This window comes from Malus sylvestris, chromosome 7, assembly GCF_916048215.2.
Source record: "Malus sylvestris chromosome 7, drMalSylv7.2, whole genome shotgun sequence".
NCBI lineage: Eukaryota > Viridiplantae > Streptophyta > Magnoliopsida > Rosales > Rosaceae > Malus > Malus sylvestris.
Window position 1 is genome coordinate 4,284,346 of NC_062266.1, and position 17,484 is coordinate 4,301,829.

A 17,484-nucleotide genomic window follows, 5' to 3' on the forward strand; every position below is an offset into this window, starting at 1 on the left:
TCAGTGAGGACTTTGGTACAACAGAAAGTGTCAAGTTTGTGACTTTCGCTAGATTGCTCCGGTCACTAGCACTACTACAAAAGGGTCTTATAGTGTCAGTGGGTGGTGTCGGTTTAATCTAATATAGTGACGGATAAGACAGTTGCAACACTAACTGAACGTGACGTCGGATTTACTGTCGCTTATAAGCATCATAAAATACTGGTGTCGCTTTTAAACCGACGTAAACATACATTTTAATATTTTTAAATACTGGTGTCGCTTTTAAGCGACATAAAGTATGAGTGTATGGACTGGTGTCGTTTTAAAACCGACGTAAACATACATTTTAATATTTTTAATAGTTTAAAGCCCAATGTTGGCTGGTTCCCATTACTTCACGTCACTCTCCCTCTCTCTTACACACACATCAGTGCATCACATCATTTTTTAATTTCCTTCTCTTTGACCGGTTCTTCACATGGGTTCTTTATCTCTCTCTGACACACATGTCTCATTTCTCTCACTTTTCTTTCTTTCTTTCTTACTTTTTTTTTTGTTTTTTTAAACTGGTTCTTCTTCACCCCTTTTTTCCGTCTCCATAATGTCTCTCTCTATACCCACCAACTCAACCTTCTTTCATCCATCTCTCTCTCATTCATATTCTCTCTCTTTTTCCTCGACTTCTCCATTTCCCATCCCTCCATCTTCTTCTCTTTTAGGCGGGATATTTCCCCCCATTTTTTAAACGAAAAAGAGGATGTCAGTCTCCCTATTTCAAGAGGCTCACCTCCCTCATTTATCTCTCCCTTCTTCCAAGCACACCCTAAAACCGCAGCTCCTCTCTCCTAAAACTTTAGTTCCTCTCCCCACATTTTCTCAAACCCTAACCTCCGTTTCTGCAAACCAAACCTTAATCTTCCATCATAAACCCATAAGACCTCGCAGCCATGGATATATAAATTATCATCAACCGAGATATATAATTTACATTACATGGTTGTCCAGCAGGAGGAAGTTCGTGGTTGTCCAGCAGGAGGAAGTTCGTGGGTTCCAGACGACGGGGAGCATGAACTTCATGCCTTTCTCTCCCACGGCATTGTAAGACCCACCAGTAGCGTGGTCGACCTCAACCTTGTCGGTTTTCCCTGGGACAGCACCGCAGCACGCGGTGCCAGCCTCGACGGGGTCACTCTTTCGTCCCGGCTTGAAGAATCCAGTGTTGAATGGGTTCGTGACGGTGGCAGCCAAGCCGGAGGCGAAGTTTAAGAGCATGGCATCAATGCCCATGGACCTATAAAATTTGTGGTCTTCGATAAAGGCAAGCACGGGAAAGCATCATGGCAACTGCTAGTATTATATTCAAGTATGAAGTTCTGATTAGTATTATATGTAATTGTTAGTTTTTTTATATTCATCTTGTAACCGGTTCTCTAATGGCTCCTATATATGTGTTATTTGTACTTCCTTATTTATATGAAATAGAAGAAATTCTACACCCAAAGACCCCAGTTGAATTCTTGAATAAATTGAATGTGTGATGTTTGCATGAGGGTGAAGAAGATGATGAAAAAGAAAGAGGAGTTCCGGAAAGAAAAAAAAAACCAATTATTAGGTGGTGTCGCTTATGGGTGACATTGTAGTGGTTATTTTATTTATTCAATTATTAGGTGGTGTCGCTTTTAAGCGACGCTGTTGTCAGTACTTAATGTCGCTTGTATCCGATGCAAGCTTCGATGTCACTTTTAAGTGACGCTGTGGTTCTTTTTTATTTTATATTACTTTGCTTCTTGGTGGCGGATTAATAGGGCTAAGCGACATCAATACCCTTTTGTGACGGTAGTATTGGCGTCGCTTCCACTATCCGACATTGCACAATTTAATGTCGTTTTTTGTCGGTTTTATAGCGCCAGTGATATCCCTTTTTGTAGCAGTGTAGTGTGGATAAGTATGTAAATGGACAGAGACAGGGAAGCAAACGCAAGATGTACATGGTTCACCCAGATTGGCTACGTCCACAGAGTAGAGGAGTTCTTATTAATTGTGAAGGGTTTACACAAGTACATAGGTTCAAGCTCGCCTTTAGTGAGTACTAGCACTACTAGAAAATATTATTTTGCCGATAAACTTAAAGCCGATAAAGTAAAATTTTGTCAGCACAAGAGTCTTTGCCCGACAAAAAATTTAATTCGTCGGCTCTAAACATTTAGACCTATGTCGATGAAAAGTTTGTTGGCAAAGAACATTCAAGCCGACAAATAAACTAATAGTCGGCAAAAACATGTCCGTTCGTCATCAAGAGAGGAGCGCGAATTTATTCCTTCCTGCTCTTTTTTTTTTTTTTTGTCTTTTCGATTCCCGCTCAATTTTTCAGTGTAAAGAATTTCCCCCTTAAATCTAAATTCAATGTATTTTCTACAAACCCTGTTATATGCGGATAGCCCAGCCCCCTTCTCTGTCTCCCTCTCTCTCTCACGGCGCCACCGTTCGCTTTCCGTCAACATTGTTTTTTGGCTCGCCGTCGTCATCGATTCATCTACTCTCTGTTGCCGTTGCCGTTGAAGTGCCCCTGCTACTCTAGCTTCGTAATCGCTAATACTGGGTGCTTCGTTGCACTTCGTTTCTGTAAAACGTTTTGGGTATGTTCTCAAACCCTATCTACTGTAATCCTTCCCCTCAGCTCTCTGTTAGTCTCAATTTTATGGTTCCTTTCTTAGATTTGTTTTTCCAATGTAATTCTGAGGGGATTTTAGGTAATGATTTGATGGAGGATCCTTAGTTAGGGTTTGAGGATGCGTAATCCATGTTCTGGATTTAATTGCTTTTAACTTCAATTTCTGCGAGACTTTAATCAAGTTGCAGTAATGGTTTTATAGTTAAAATTGATTGTGAGTCTTTGCACCACAAATATCAATCCCTCTGTGTAATCAATTGAAATTAGGCTCATGGTACTTGACATTGAAACTGAAGTAGCATGAAAAATGGTCTCAAAATGTTTTAGAGCAATGAAATGGGCTTGAAGGTTTGATGCCCTCAAAGATGGTGTGCTTAATAGCAACTATGTGCTTGATAACAGAAGTCGCTCCATGTAACTTCTTATGCTTACAAGTGCCTTGTGATGGTGGATTCTTATTTAAAGTATGTTGTAGTTTGTGTTCTGGTTTGTGCTAAATGTAATATAATCTTTTTAAATGTTAGAGTTTGCATATGTGGGGTTATTGAACTTTGGGTTGGTTTCAGTGAAGGCCGTTTGGTCTAAAACTGGGAATACTCATTTTCTAGTTTCTGAATTCATAATCAGTTTAAGCAGCTTTCCCTTTTTGCTAGGTTGTGATGACATGCCTATTCACATGTGAACAAAGGTAAGGTTGCAATTGACTTTTGAAATTATTTCTTTCAGCATATTGTGGCAAACCTCTACTTGCATTAGTATTTTGGATTTGTGTGTAGGGAATCATGTAGGTTATGTAGATTCTAGGTTTATATGTTGCTTAGATTCTGGTTTAAGAAACACTATGACCCTAGCTTGTCATAATGATTCTGTCATATGTGATATAGGTATTAATCTTCTATGTTGGGTGGTTTGTTACAGGTTCTTTGCTCTCAATTATGCTGCAGATGCTGCCTGCACTGTTCTACGGGTTGATCAGGTAATAGATATTAACTAATTATTTGTCAATACTTTTCCTAGTTTTGCAGTACCCAAATATGGCATGCACTTAACTTTTAAATGTTAACATTCAATGTAATGTCGATTTGGACTATCGTAAAGGAGGACTTTGTGAATTAACATTCAATATAATGTCTCAAGTATATTGGGATTGGAGGAATATGAACTTAGAAAGGGATTAGGCTCTTTGTAATGGGAAAGTATTAGATATAAGTTAACTACATGCTTTCTTGTTGACAAATTGGTTAAGTTTTCATTGTTTATTGTAATACTATGGTGTTATTGCAGCCCTTCCCCATTTTCTACTATGGTGCTATATCATCCAAGGTTTGAGGTCGCAAACTGATGGTCTTCAGTAAGCCACTAAATTCTTCTCATCTTGCCCCATGACACAAGCTCCTGCATATTTGGTGCTAATGGATTTTTGAAGGCCATTTGATATAAATCTGGGAATGCTCATTTTCTTGCGTGGAAATGAAGCTGGGAATGCCCCTTTCCTCATGACACAAGCTCTTGCATAATGCTACATGGCAGCCGACTTTAAGGAATGGCAGTAGGATAATTTTATTGTGTGACATGCTTTTGTATAAGCACTCTAGATGTACATTTGAAATTTATCAATCAATAAAGTTTTATTTCTTAACAATTTTTTTTGTATTGTATTTGGATTTGCATATATAATAGTTGAGCATTAAAGCGTTATTTTTTTATATAAATTAAATGTCTTTCCCGACGACACTAATTTTGTCGGGAGAGAAGACTGTGCCGACAAAATTTCCATGACGATGAACATAATTTGTTGGCTAAAAAGTATTATTTGTCGGCATAAAAGCTCTGTACTGATGAAATATTTGTCGGGAAAGATGTACATTCCGACAAAAATTAGTTTGTTGGGAAAAATTGAACCTTAGCCAACGAAACACAAAAATTTGTCGGGAAAACTCTTACCCGACATGCTTTGCGTGACGAAATGGCCGACAAAATTTTTTGTCGGGGAAGACTCTTTGCCAACAAATTTTGACCTTTGCCGACAAAGTAATTTTGTCGGTAAAGTCAAAATTTCTACTAGTGTAGTGAATGATTTAGTGCAAATGACATTAGGAAATATTGTGGGAGAATGATCTCCTTTTATAGAAGAGAGTTTCTAGCTTTGTTCTGACATTGACATGTGTCGTGTTGTGATTGGCTTCCGATGTTGACACGTGTCGCGCTATGATTGGCTTCTAATGTCGACACGTGTCGTGCTGTGATTGGCCTCCTGGTTGGAGGGAAACTCTTATGGGTCATTGACGGTATAACGTTGACTAGTGCTCGGTAGTTTCGGAATTGGTCAAGTATGGTACAAACAACATGTATGTAGAACTCCATGCAATTACTCTCTTTTTGATCGCCTTTAGTAAACTCATTCGGTATTGAGCACTTAGAACGCAATTTACATGATTAGTAACTTTTTTTTATCTTTACAAACGGTAGGATCTACATTACGAGAATAAAGGAGATGAATTTGAGACACAATAAGTTGAAGATGCAAGAATATACACTAATACCGTCCACCAGTTACATTAACTTTTTTTTTTCACATTATTATCATGCCATAATATTTGTTTATATTAACTTAACAGTCAACATTGGCTTAATTATTCGACCGGACTTATTTGTGCCTGACAATGTTCATGTTTGGAATGAAAAAAGCCGTAAGTTGACGCTGCATTGGTATTCATCCATTGAACTGAGACGCAACCCAACTCAACTGTGCCAAAATGGGGACTTGTGATTTCACTTTCCAGGTCATCATCAATCTTCTCGTGCATGCATATGGGATATAGATTTTTATACCAAATACCAAATATATATATATATATATATATATATATATATATATATATATGCATGTCTTTCTGTCGTTATTCTTTTTAGGATACTGGTGCACAACAATATGTATATATAACGACGCACAAGCAATATCTTGTGGTCATCAGATATTCACTCTTGCGTTTCGTTAAATCTCGTATGCATCGTTAGTGATTTAAGCACGAGGGAATATGCATAGTGTGAAGCATTAAATAAATGTTTTCTCTTTTATATTACTTCACCAATACCTAAAAAACCAAATAAGAATATCAATTATCACTCAATTGAAAGAAACTTATATTGCACGAGTGTAAGTTGCATTTCTCTCCATCAAAGAGATAGAGAGAGTACCACTCATGCAGGTGTTTTTTTTTTTTTTTTGGAAATAATTTTGTTCACCAATCTAAAATGATGGTAATGCTCATCATCTTATTTATCATCATTTAATGAGTTTGAATTTCGAGATTTGTTTGATAGGTAGACACAAATCTCTAAATATAAACTTATTTAATGATAATAAATATGATGGTAAGTACTACGACCACTTCAGATATTGAACAAAAATGTACCCTATATTTTAATTACTAAAACAGATCATCATATTTATAAATATTCGACATAAGATGCCTAAGGTTCAGATCGAAGTCATGAACATTTTTAGTTACGTTTTGACACGTATTCAAAGTCCAAAATTTTGACCAACTATTGTGTAGTCGAACTTTTTGGGTCCGACAATTGTCTAAAAGAAAAGATTTTTCACATTTCAGTTGTGGCAATTTGTTATGAGTGAACCCTTTCGCAACCATACGCTAAAATGTACTTGCGCCTTACACGAATTGTGGTAGTCTCATTCATGTTATACATCTATAGGGTTTGGTAATTTTATTGAAAAAGCAAAATATATCTAAATATAAAATTTAGAAGTACTCAAAAGCATTTCGATATGTAACTTTTTTTTTTATGCAAGCGATATTACAAGATGATGGATTCAAACTTGAAGCCTCAAGTATAAAGGAGAATAGTCTTAACCAACTTAGCTATAAGCGTTACATCCAACTTAATACAATATAAGGATAGAGCTAACCAAAATATAAATCATGTGTTAACGTTTAAGTTTTTACTTTGTTCGAAGAGATATAAATTTAAGAGTATCAACTTTCACTCTCATTTTCGTGTAAAATGAAATTAAAAAAAAAATTAAGAGTAAACGTAGTTACGCTAAATCAAAATAATAAAGTAGAATAATATATTTTTTTATACAACAATATATTTACATTAATGAGATTGATGAATAAATTAGTATTAGAACTCTCATCAACAAGATTCAAATCTAAGATTTTTCACTTACAAACGCACCAAAATATTACAAAATCGTAGTACTTAGTGACAAGTAAAATAATGTACTTAAAAAGACAAATAAAACATGAGAATGAACACCTAAGACCTAACCCAACAATTAAGTAATAAAATTTGCAGTAGAAGTTGCTGAACGTATCAGCCGAATATCTTGGTATCTGACGCTCCGATTCTCCCCGATTCGGACCATCACCCCAAACAGGATTTTTCTTACAATCAACCAAACAACAATCCACTCCCTGGTTCCTCACATTATTTTTTTAGTTTCCCAAATCAACGGCTCTCATTACATCAGCCTCATCATAACTCCTTTCAAGCTCATCCACCAGATAGCCACTCCTACACGTATACCATCCTATATATAGAAGCCGTCACCGCTGTCAAAGCCTTCATTCCTTCATTGCCTTTCCCTTGAAGTTGGAGTATTTGTGTTCTCGGTATCCATAAAAATTTCTGGTCTACTTGTCGTTTGCTGGAGGCTGCATTCAGGCATTTTCGTTGGTGAGGTGCGGATTGAGGAGAGATATGGTCGTCGGAAGTCTGACGACGTTGTTGATATTATGGTGCAGTGTATGAGCTTGGGGTCCGCTCTAGCGCTGGCGTACCTGGCGTTGTTCTTGGTGGTTCTTCCGTTGATACTACCGCCGCTGCCTCCTCCTCCATTGATGCTCTTGTTCTTTCCGGTTGGCATAATGGCTGCTCTCTTGTTTCTCGCCTTTTCGCCTGCCGGTCCGGAGGCCGGACACTTCGTCATTTCTAATGCTGTGTAAATATTGTTAGCTAATATATTTAGATTATATCGACTGCATCGACTGCTAGCTATGAGATAGCTGTACGCTTCTTGCCTGTTTGGCACAATTATAATTTAGTGATACATTTTGTTTGGGTAGTGCACTGCTATCCATATAACGTTTTGCTTATCTTCTACACATTCTTCTCAATTTTCAATATTTTCACTGAATAGAGATTTTATGTAAAATTATATATTATTGATACGCATCAAAAGGCTATAAAGAATCCTACCTCCACCCTCAAGTAGCTACTCTCTGTCCAGGTCAACTTTATCCGACCCACCTCCTCTCATCCCCTCGTCCCTCTTCTCCCATTGTATATTCAATCTTCGCCAGCACCACCTTTTATCACTATTACTTAACCACAATAGACTGGGAAATGCAGTAGTTTCTCTGCTATTTTGGTCGTTAAACTGCTATTTCAACCCCCACTCCCCTTCTTTTTCTCTCTCACTGAGGATATCAATCATTCTCTGCTACAAACGTTCTTGGTTGGTCCTCCCTCTTAAGAGATGATGCGCATCAGCAAAAAGTCTTGTGATAGCACCCTCATTCCTTTGCTCCTCATTTCTTCTATCCCAAACATCGAGCTTTTTCAAAAGAATTTGTAAGGTCCACGAGAATCAGGAAGATGACCAGATTCGAATTGCTCCGACATCACCTTTTTTTTTTATAATTTTTTTATTTTATTCTTATCTTCTATTTAAAAAAATATTTTTTTAAATGACAATAAAGTCTCTCAAAAATTCATAATAATCCTTGAAAATCCATTGGAATGTTGTAAGAATTCTACAATCCTATCAAATCTATCACTTTAAAAAAGTGTTTTAAAATCCTTATTTGACTACATCCTCTTGAAATTCCCAACCCTAGCAACCACCTTATAGCCGACAGATGAAAAGTCGGGATATCTATTCATCAGTTGGGATATATATTTCCAAAGAGGCATTATACAGTCTACACATTAAACATAAAAATGATTTTCACATGCTCATTTTCTCTTTCTGCGTTAGTTAACTGGAGAAATTGAGTGCAGCAACCTGTGACTTTTGGCGACAAGGGAAAAGCAAGACGGACTAGAAAGACAATGGATTTAGAGGTCATATATCTTCTTCAAAGGGCGTCTCCAACCACCCCGTGATCGACCTTATTCTTATCATGCCAATCAGAACCTTCAAATATATTAATGACTTATTTTTAGCTATGCGCTCTGTTATTTCATTTTAATTTTATTTTGCTCTCTATAATTCAAAAGTCACAATTTTACTTCTTGAAACTCAAGGTTCGCTTACTTTGCCCCCCTGAAAACTCAATTTTGATTCAATTTTACCTCTTGAAACTTGAAAGTCGTTTTTTATAAAACTCAAAATTTTCTCCACATTGCTTGATCTATTAATTTCTTATGAATTTTGTAACATCCCACATCGATCAACGAAGAAGGGGTGATATGCCTTATATGTACATGCCCACCTACATATAGCACGAAGCCTTTTGGGGACTCATTGGCTTCAGATTCAATTGAAACTCCGAAGTTAAGCGAGTTCGGATAAAAGCATTTCCAAGATGGGTGACCCACCGGAAGTTCTTGTGTGAGTTTTCAGAAACAAAACCGTAAGGGCATGACTGGGGCCCAAAGCGGACAATATCGTCCTACGGCGAAACCGGTCTAGGATGTGACAAATTTGATTTGGATGCACTAGACTAATCAATTTCTTTATTTTTATTTTTTTTATCTCTTTAATTTCTTTTAAATTTAATATCCTTTGATTGTTTTAATATTAACGCATATGTTTAGTATTTGACCTTTAAGTTTTAGGGAGAAGTGAGAATCCACAAGTCAAAGTAGAACACATTTTGAGTTTCAAGGAGCAAGGTGATGAATTTTGAGTTACAATTGGCAAAATGAAATTAAAATGAAGTTCCAAAAAGCGTAGCTAAAAAATTAAGCTTATATTAATTTCAAGATTCTTGTGAAATCTAATTATTTAATTTCAATTAATCTTTCATCTTGTGCAGTTTGAGAAATTTTTCAGTATGCTGGGAATACAACTCGGTATACACCGTGTCAAAATATAAGTGGTTGAAATTTTTTTTTTCCAAGTATCTAGTCACTTGTATTATGACGCTTGATATACTAGACTATGTTTTCGACACAGTGAAAAAAAATCTCTTGTACAGTTAGGGCCATCTCCCACTTTCTTCCTTGACCCACATGATCTTTGGGCTTTTTAGCTAAAATGGTCTCTGAGATTTGCATAACTCATCACTTTGGTCCATGAGATTTGAAATTAGTAGAAGTGGTATCTAAATTTGTCCACCATCAATCATTTTAGTCATTACTTGAAAAATCTCCATTAAATAAGGATAAAATGACAAAAAATACCCTCAATTTTTTTCAAATCATTTTGGCCCATTGTTTATTAAATTGAAGGTATTTTTGTCATTTGATCCTTATTTAATATAATTTCTCAAAGAATGACCAAAATGATTGATGGTGGACAAACTTAAGAACCACTTTTATTGATTTTAAATTTCAGGAACCAAAGTGATGAGTTATGTAAATTTCAAAGATTATTTTGACTAAAAAGCCTAACATTTGCCTTCTGCCTCCACAAAATCTATTTTAACAAATTTGCTATATCCAGCAAGGCACTAATTAATCAAACCAAATCCATTTAACTTTAAGATCACTAACAGACTGCTGGTTTGATGACTACCATGAACTTGCAGCTTAATAAAAAGAGGTAAAATCTCATTATCTTATAGGGTTTAGGGTTTAGGTACGATCACTAAACAATAGTAAGAATGGTAATTCTCGTACCATCACAAAACATCCCTGCACCTCTAACTGTGCGAGGATGTGTGACGGACGCGCATCCTTACATTTAAACATGCCTACAACGACCACATCTACTCGCTATCTTATGGCTACAAAATTGTTCACTCCAAGGCGATATATCAGTCAGTAAATTAATTATGACATAACAAAACTCAAACAGTGATGGTAATGCTTGTACCATCACAAAACAAGAGCATGCCTCCACATATTATGTAGCAACAAATCACGTACTCCTTCACATTTCGTTATCAATGATATCCCTCATCATCTGTAACGGGATGAGCCCTTCAGTCCGGATGGCATCTTTACTTGAATCTGGACTGATAAATAACAATGTTGGCAATCCTCGTACCTGATTCAAAACGAAGCATTCTTTTGTCAGTTACTTGCCACTAAATTCATTCATTGCTTTCAAACATAGATCTCATTCAAGCATAGATAATAAGAAAATTCCACCCAGTTTATCCACAATACTTATCACTGAGACTAACAGTCTAACATAAAATCTGGTATGATGTAGAAGTATCTTTCTACGAACAAATCTAGCTACAGATGCATAAATTTGTAAGGCTCATAAAGATTATTAGATGCCAAAAATTACATAAAGAAATTTCAGTGCAACAAGGAGGCCTTCAAAGCACGGAAGAAAAACAATTACCTGCATGTCGCGTGCGAATTCGTACTCATCATCCGTATCAACCTTTATAATTCGTACATTGCTCTCATACTCTACAGCGAGCTGTTATGGAAATTAAAAGTTTTCAACGTTACTTCTGTGTTTGCAAATCTCGGAAATCATCACTTGTCAGGTGCTTATATTATATAGACTTGCTGTATGAAAATTTTACAACCCTCTATAAAACTGCAACTTAAGTGAATATAAGAAATTAGAGACAATTTACAAATTTAGATCCAAAGTGGAGTACTCTACATCAACCAAAAATATTTAAACCGCAAACCAAACCGTCTACAAAATAGAAGAGTCACTTCAGTTGTGAAAGCATTTTGGTTTCCTGTGGTCCGTTAATCAAAACAACAGTGCAATTAGGTCCACGATAGTCAAATGGCATTGAAACTTTACCATGTTTGTATCCCAAAAGAAACTAAATGTGAGAATCATAGAAAACAGCGATATAACCAATCCCTATAACCATACTGAATAATCATAGAAAATGGCGAATAATCCTCCGGTTCATTTCACGAGGAGAATCCTAGTCTACGAGAAGTAAGAAAAAGGTTGCTAAATCTCTTTCTACAATCAAAACTAAAACATACGAGGGAGTGATTTAATGCTGGATCTAACTGTTCAGTTCTTCCTCCTCTTCTTACCAAATTTTGTGCGTGTTAGATAAAGATACATACATGTTGCACAGTATGCAATCATATTCTGCGCAAAATGGTTCCAATCACCACAACAGACACAAAAGATTAGGAAGGAAGTGCTCGAAAGCTTCATATTTCAGTTTAGCATGATAGAAATCCTCCAACAAACAGTATGATATCGATATCAAAGTACAATTTTTTGGAAATTAAGCATGTAAACCATTAAATCTAAAAAAAAAAAATATCTGAAATATGAATACAAAGCAACACAGCATACCATTTCAAGTTCTTGAGCCATCAATATACAAGGTCCACACCATGTTGCAAAGAAATCAACAATAATGGGTACATTTCTGTCTCCTTTTACCAGTTCCTGGACCTCATCGGCCGACGCCTTCTTCTGCCCTCCCAAACAAGAATTAAATACGCTCAAATTTAAAATTCAGGACGTTTAAAAGAAGGAAAATAAATAAAATTCCCAATCCCAAGTTGGTTTTCAAACAAATCCAAATGAAAAAGAAAATTTCCATACTTTTCCCATTTCCCAAACAGAAGTAAAGCCATGCAAATAAATTCAATTCTCCTAATTCATCATTTAACTGCATTTTTCTCACCAAACAGACAAATAATTTGGAAATACAAACCAACCCATCAAACCAATACCACTTTTAAGTAGGAAAAGCTCATGAATTGAAGAAAAAAATAACCCACTTGTAATGGGTAATTAAAATGCTAAAGTAAACAAGCACTTGCAGGAATAACTTACCACAAGATAATCTTCTCGGACATGTTTACCATGAGGGGGGCTGCAAAGCAACTTTCTTTTCACTGTTGAGGGAGAAAAGAGTGAGCTTTGGTGGTGGGTTTTCATGGAGGAGACAGAAAGAGGGAGGGAAGGCGGTGGGAGATGAAATGGTAAGGCCAAGGGAGAGTAGCTGTGGGTTTTGAAGCTAAAGCCATGGCTGTAGATAGGAGGAGGTGTTTGTGTTTGGAAGAGAGCCATTTTTTTTTCTACAGAGCTCAAAGAGTAATCCGTTCTACACTATTTGACCTGACTGTAATCCTAAATCCGAAACGAAAGCAATAAATCCCAGCAGACAAACACGTTTAGATATGGTTACTGGGCCCATTTGGGTTGAAGTGGTGTGAAGTCTTTTTCTTTAACAGAGCCCATACAAAAGCCCATTTATACAGTCATAAACAATTTGCAAATTCAACTCCTATGTGATGTTTACTTGAGATTGGTAAGTTATGTGATTGAAGTTTGGAGTGGAGGGTAAAAATCCTACCATTACGTTTAGTTCAACTCTCATTCTCTAAGGGCCAGATTAGGGTTGCTGTGCTTTTTTAATAAATTGTTTATGTTGTGCTTTAAGAATTCTAAACTAGGCCTAAGACCCCCTGATCCAGGAAATTGATGGTCACCTATTATTCGATTTAATTTTACGGTAGATAAAATAGTACAGACAAAAACTAAATGACCACCAACTGTTGGATTAAGATCAAACAGTGAGCTACCACTATTTACTTGGACTATGGGATCTAGGAGAATAAGACTGTAATTACTTCTATAAAATGTTTACTTTCCATTAATTTGAATCCTGATTTTTCAAGCTGAATTACCGATTTAATATTTTTTGTCAATCATAATAAGTTTCATTAATATAAAATGCTAATAGAAAGAAGAATAAGTCCGAAGAGAAAAACAGTCCACAAGAATCAATAAAAGTGCATCCAAAACATAAAAGCAAATACAAAGAGCACATGCCACTACCGTCATAACATTTGGGGAGGGAATAGGCATAAAACCTAGACCTGAGACAAGCTCAAAGGGTGGACGAGAGGTTGCCACCGACTCCAATCATAGACCGAGGATGACGACTAAACCTTGTAGTTTTGTTTGCTATGGGTCACGACTGTTTTAATTCCATGCGTGATAACAAACGACTAAAAAGTCATGAATCAAAATAATATAAAGGGATTTGGAATCACTCTCGTTTTCATTCCAAATAAGTTAGGAAGTGATTTTCACACACCATTTTTAGTTTCTCACACATCACTCTTTATTTAAAGCCATTGAATTGAACAAATAACGCGAAATCAATGATCAAGATTAAATAAATGTGTGTTAGAAGCTAAAAATAGTGTGAAAATCACTTCCGATAAATAGATATGTATTATTGTCTGTCTATTTATAACCAAAAAAGAGGAATTCAATTGAAGACTCTTTTAACTTCGAGAAGAGACTATCACTATATTAGGATTCCTATAGCTAGGTTGTTATACCAACTTTCCAATTTTTTTTCTTTGTTTAGTTAGTGTTCTTGGGTTGACAATTAATTATCGGGATGGAGTTGTTCCAATTATATCAGAGTAACACTACCAACTTTCATATTTATAATCCCAGCCTACATCACTTCAAAAACAACGACATATCATTGATTCATTTCGTTGATGTATCATGAGGAATATCTTTCTTGTTACGTTTTACTATCTTTTGATGTTTATATCACATTTAGCATACTATCTGTCTACTTATGAAGTTGATCGTGGTCGGCGGATTTTCCACTTCCCAATCTATTGAAGGCATTCGCTTTATTATAAATAATTCACTCAACTTATCAAATATGTCCCGCAAATGTAAAAAATAGATCACAACATTCCGAACCCCTTAGCTTGTTAGCTTCTCCTCAAACCTGTGAGATCCCCCATCTTGAACACTCATGATAGAGATTGCGACGACTTATGGAAACAACAATACTTACGAGAGATGAGAGTTTCGAATCCTGGATGCATGGTTGGAAACTAAACAACCTATCCACTAAGATACTAAATCACATGCAACAGAAACAACAATGTTAGATAACGAGCATGTGTTCGGCAAACAGCAAGCAACCGATGCAATGTAACCTTCTAGGTCTAAGCACTGATAGTGCTGGCTGAAAGAGAGAACATGTAGATTACAATTGAGGTAAGATATGTTATTGTACGACAATAACTACTTAATTCGGATTATATTACAAGTTAATTAGTCGACTCTCCCTCACTTTTGCTTCCAAAAGTTCTCCCTTCTTCTCTCTCAATATCCAATGCTACATAAATTCTGTACATACATACATATATTTATATCATACTCTCGAAGTTTCAACATTTTTCCTCAGTTAACTTCTTCCAATTCTTAATGAAGAATCAACCCCTTTGCCAACACCTGCTGCTGCAAACAGCCTTGCAATCTCCAACTGCGTGTTCGCAATAATTTCGGTGCGCTTGAGATCCATTTCTCCTCGCTTCGCCTCTGCCTCGGCTCTCATCCTCTCTATCTCCCTCATTGTATCCATTCTTGCTTGCTCTGATCTTACCACAACTTCTGCTAACCATCTTATGCTCTCTGCTACCTCTACTTCCTCCCGCCTCCGCCGCTTCTTTTTCTCGATTTTTCTCTTCATTCTCTTGGACCTTAGTTTTTCCTTGTCACTATAAAGAGCTGGTGTGCTACTGTCTACCTCCAAAGGGTTCTTGTCTGATGCATGGTCTGACAATTTCATCCCCCCTCCATCTTCCTGCAGGTTAAATTAATTCAGTGAGACTTACATTTTACAATCTATCTTTTACATAATTTGAATGCAAATATTGGTTACATCAGTTGGTCAGAACAGTATGCTGCCCCAAACAAAGTTCGATTTCCACCACCCTTTAGAAAATATGCAATTATATGATTGCAATGGGCCTGTGGCATTATTGTGGGACATATTTGCTTCTAATATCTTAATATAGGAGTACTAAAAATTGAAAACACAATCCTCTTCAACAAAATTTGAATGCTAAAAAACAATAATCTCAAGAAATAAGGCCTATTTATTTATCTAATATGAGAAATAAGTGAAAAATCAAATTACCAAAATAAAATTCAAAGGGAAATGGCTAAAAACAAGAAAAAAATTATTAAAAAAAAAACAGGGGAGGGGGTGCCATGTAGACTGACCTTGGCCACCCTATGATCAACACCATTGGATCCAAAGGAATTCTGGGCAGCCCCCATAAGTGGAGGAGGAGCAGGAGGTAGTGGTGGCGGCGGTAGTGGTGCTGGAGCCGATGGCTCCAATAGCATCAGAGGATGATTGTTCTGAGGGATTGGAGGATGCAGTGGTAGTGGTGGCTGCAGCGAGGGAGGTACAGTTGCTGCAGCAGCGGCAGCAGCTGCCGCTGCTGTTGTTGGGGATAGCCCACTGCCACGTAACAAAAGATCAAGCCTAGGATACAGAGGCCAGGATGAACCATCAGCAGTGGCGGATTCAGAACGGTACCGTTTCTTCATGGACTCAATCTTGTTCTTGCACTGAGTCTGGGTCTTGGGAGACTTGGTACAGTTGGCGCGTGATGACACGTGTATCGCCACATCTTCCCAGTCATGGCCTTTGAGTTTGGCTCTGTTTCTGAGAGCCCATTTGGTCTCATAGGCTTCAAGGAGGGTAGAAACTGCCCCTTCACTCCACTCATCTCTTTTGAGCCTGTCACTGCCGCTGCCGCCGAGAGGAGGCTGTTGAGGAGGTTTTGATCTCGGAGGAGACTCTAATTCCTTGGTGTTTGTGGTGGTGTAATTGTTTGGGAGTAGAGATGTGTTTTCTTGGTTTGTTTCATTGTCCATCTCTCTCTCTCTCTCCCCCTCTCTCTTTCTCTCTCTTTCTCTCTCTCCCTCTCTCTCTCTCTCTCTCTCTCTCTCCAAATGCTTGTACAAACTTTACCCTTTTGTGTAAGCTGCTAACATCTTCCTCCCATCAAACAAGTTTGAGCTCAAGGAAAGGTAAAAGGAGAGGAGAACCACTAGCATTTTAGAGAGGAAAAGAAATGGCCAATAAAAAGTAAGAGAGAGAAAGGGGTCAGAACGTATAGCACAAGTAAATAATAGCGTTTATTCATGCACATAAAGTTTTCGAACACAAGTGGCTCCTTATAAAGAGTCATTTCTCTTTAGCTGTTAATCACCGTCTGACACATACATAAAAATAACTTTATGTAGTTAAGATCGTTAATTGTATCTAAGATCTTGCGTTCGAATCTTACATGTATAAACAGAGAAAAAAAGCCACTGCTGACTGACATTATGGGGAGATGAGGAGAAAGGGTAGGGAAAGAAAGGGAAAGGCTGAACGTAAGTGGGCAACCAAGTAAAACGGATCACTTTAGTCAAATTAGTTAATGATGGAACCTGGAAACTTTTCCTTTTCACTTTTGGGGGTGGAGTTATGTGATTGTGGGCATGTTGGTTTTCTTGTTGTGGTTGGATTGTTTTGGCTGTTAGCGTTGATGTGAAGCCAACCAAGACATCCACTTGGCCTTCAGTAATCCTGAGAGAGAGAGAGAGAGGGAGGGAAGGAGGGAGTGCAGTGGTGGTGATAGTGGTGGTGGTGGGTCAATCACGTGTGTCTGTCACCCACTCCTCCATCCCAATCACCAATTCACCACCCAATATTATCAACCATCGATCTCCTTCTGCTCCTTCCCACCACCATCCAATATGCTACCGCCATTCAAACATAGCTTCCCCTTTTGTGCCCTCCTAATTTTGGCCTTCGCTTTATTTATGCCCTTTTTTTCTCTATAAACTTTTGGTGGATTCATCACCACTTGAGTAAGTAGTTGTGTTGTGATACCTTTTGGAGCAACGGCTTCGTTCT

General features: G+C 37.2%; 2 protein-coding genes and 1 long non-coding RNA gene across 4 annotated transcripts; 1 reads left to right on the top strand and 2 right to left on the bottom strand.

Moving 5' to 3' along the window:
* The first annotated feature begins 2,082 nt into the window (after positions 1 to 2,082).
* Positions 2,083 to 4,295, top strand: LOC126628190 (uncharacterized). Of its 2 annotated transcripts, XR_007625310.1 has the most exons (4): positions 2,083 to 2,618; positions 3,307 to 3,341; positions 3,572 to 3,629; positions 3,938 to 4,295. It is a non-coding gene; the product is annotated as an uncharacterized LOC126628190 (long non-coding RNA). The 2 variants fall into 2 exon arrangements; XR_007625309.1 differs by lacking the exon at positions 3,307 to 3,341 and having other exon boundaries at positions 2,095 to 2,618.
* A 6,008-nt stretch (positions 4,296 to 10,303) lies between these two features.
* Positions 10,304 to 12,888, bottom strand: LOC126628186 (thioredoxin-like protein CITRX, chloroplastic). Its single transcript, XM_050297777.1, has 4 exons — positions 12,576 to 12,888; positions 12,087 to 12,209; positions 11,145 to 11,225; positions 10,304 to 10,838 (listed from the first exon to the last, which is right to left on the bottom strand). Exons 1-4 carry the CDS (start codon positions 12,810 to 12,812, stop codon positions 10,722 to 10,724), a joined length of 558 nt encoding a protein of 185 aa, XP_050153734.1. The 5' UTR covers positions 12,813 to 12,888; the 3' UTR covers positions 10,304 to 10,721.
* A 1,760-nt stretch (positions 12,889 to 14,648) lies between these two features.
* Positions 14,649 to 16,740, bottom strand: LOC126628185 (trihelix transcription factor ASIL2-like). Its single transcript, XM_050297776.1, has 2 exons — positions 15,792 to 16,740; positions 14,649 to 15,369 (listed from the first exon to the last, which is right to left on the bottom strand). The coding sequence occupies exons 1-2, from the start codon at positions 16,452 to 16,454 to the stop codon at positions 14,971 to 14,973; spliced, it is 1,062 nt and encodes a 353-aa protein (XP_050153733.1). The 5' UTR covers positions 16,455 to 16,740; the 3' UTR covers positions 14,649 to 14,970.
* Between the last annotated feature and the right edge of the window lie 744 nt (positions 16,741 to 17,484).

What these genes read in the sequence shown, in the direction of transcription:
- LOC126628186 (XM_050297777.1), bottom strand. Translation starts at nt 12,812, where the DNA reads ATGGCTCTCTTCCAAACACAAACACCTCCTCCTATCTACAGCCATGGC. An exon ending in TCCGAGAAGATTATCTTGTG is followed by an intron (nt 12,210 to 12,575) that starts GTAAGTTATTCC and finishes TTGGGAGGGCAG; the next exon opens with AAGAAGGCGTCGGCCGATGA. An exon ending in AATTCGCACGCGACATGCAG is followed by an intron (nt 10,839 to 11,144) that starts GTAATTGTTTTT and finishes GTTTTGAATCAG; the next exon opens with GTACGAGGATTGCCAACATT.
- LOC126628185 (XM_050297776.1), bottom strand. Translation starts at nt 16,454, where the DNA reads ATGGACAATGAAACAAACCAAGAAAACACATCTCTACTCCCAAACAAT. An exon ending in TTGATCATAGGGTGGCCAAG is followed by an intron (nt 15,370 to 15,791) that starts GTCAGTCTACAT and finishes TTTAACCTGCAG; the next exon opens with GAAGATGGAGGGGGGATGAA.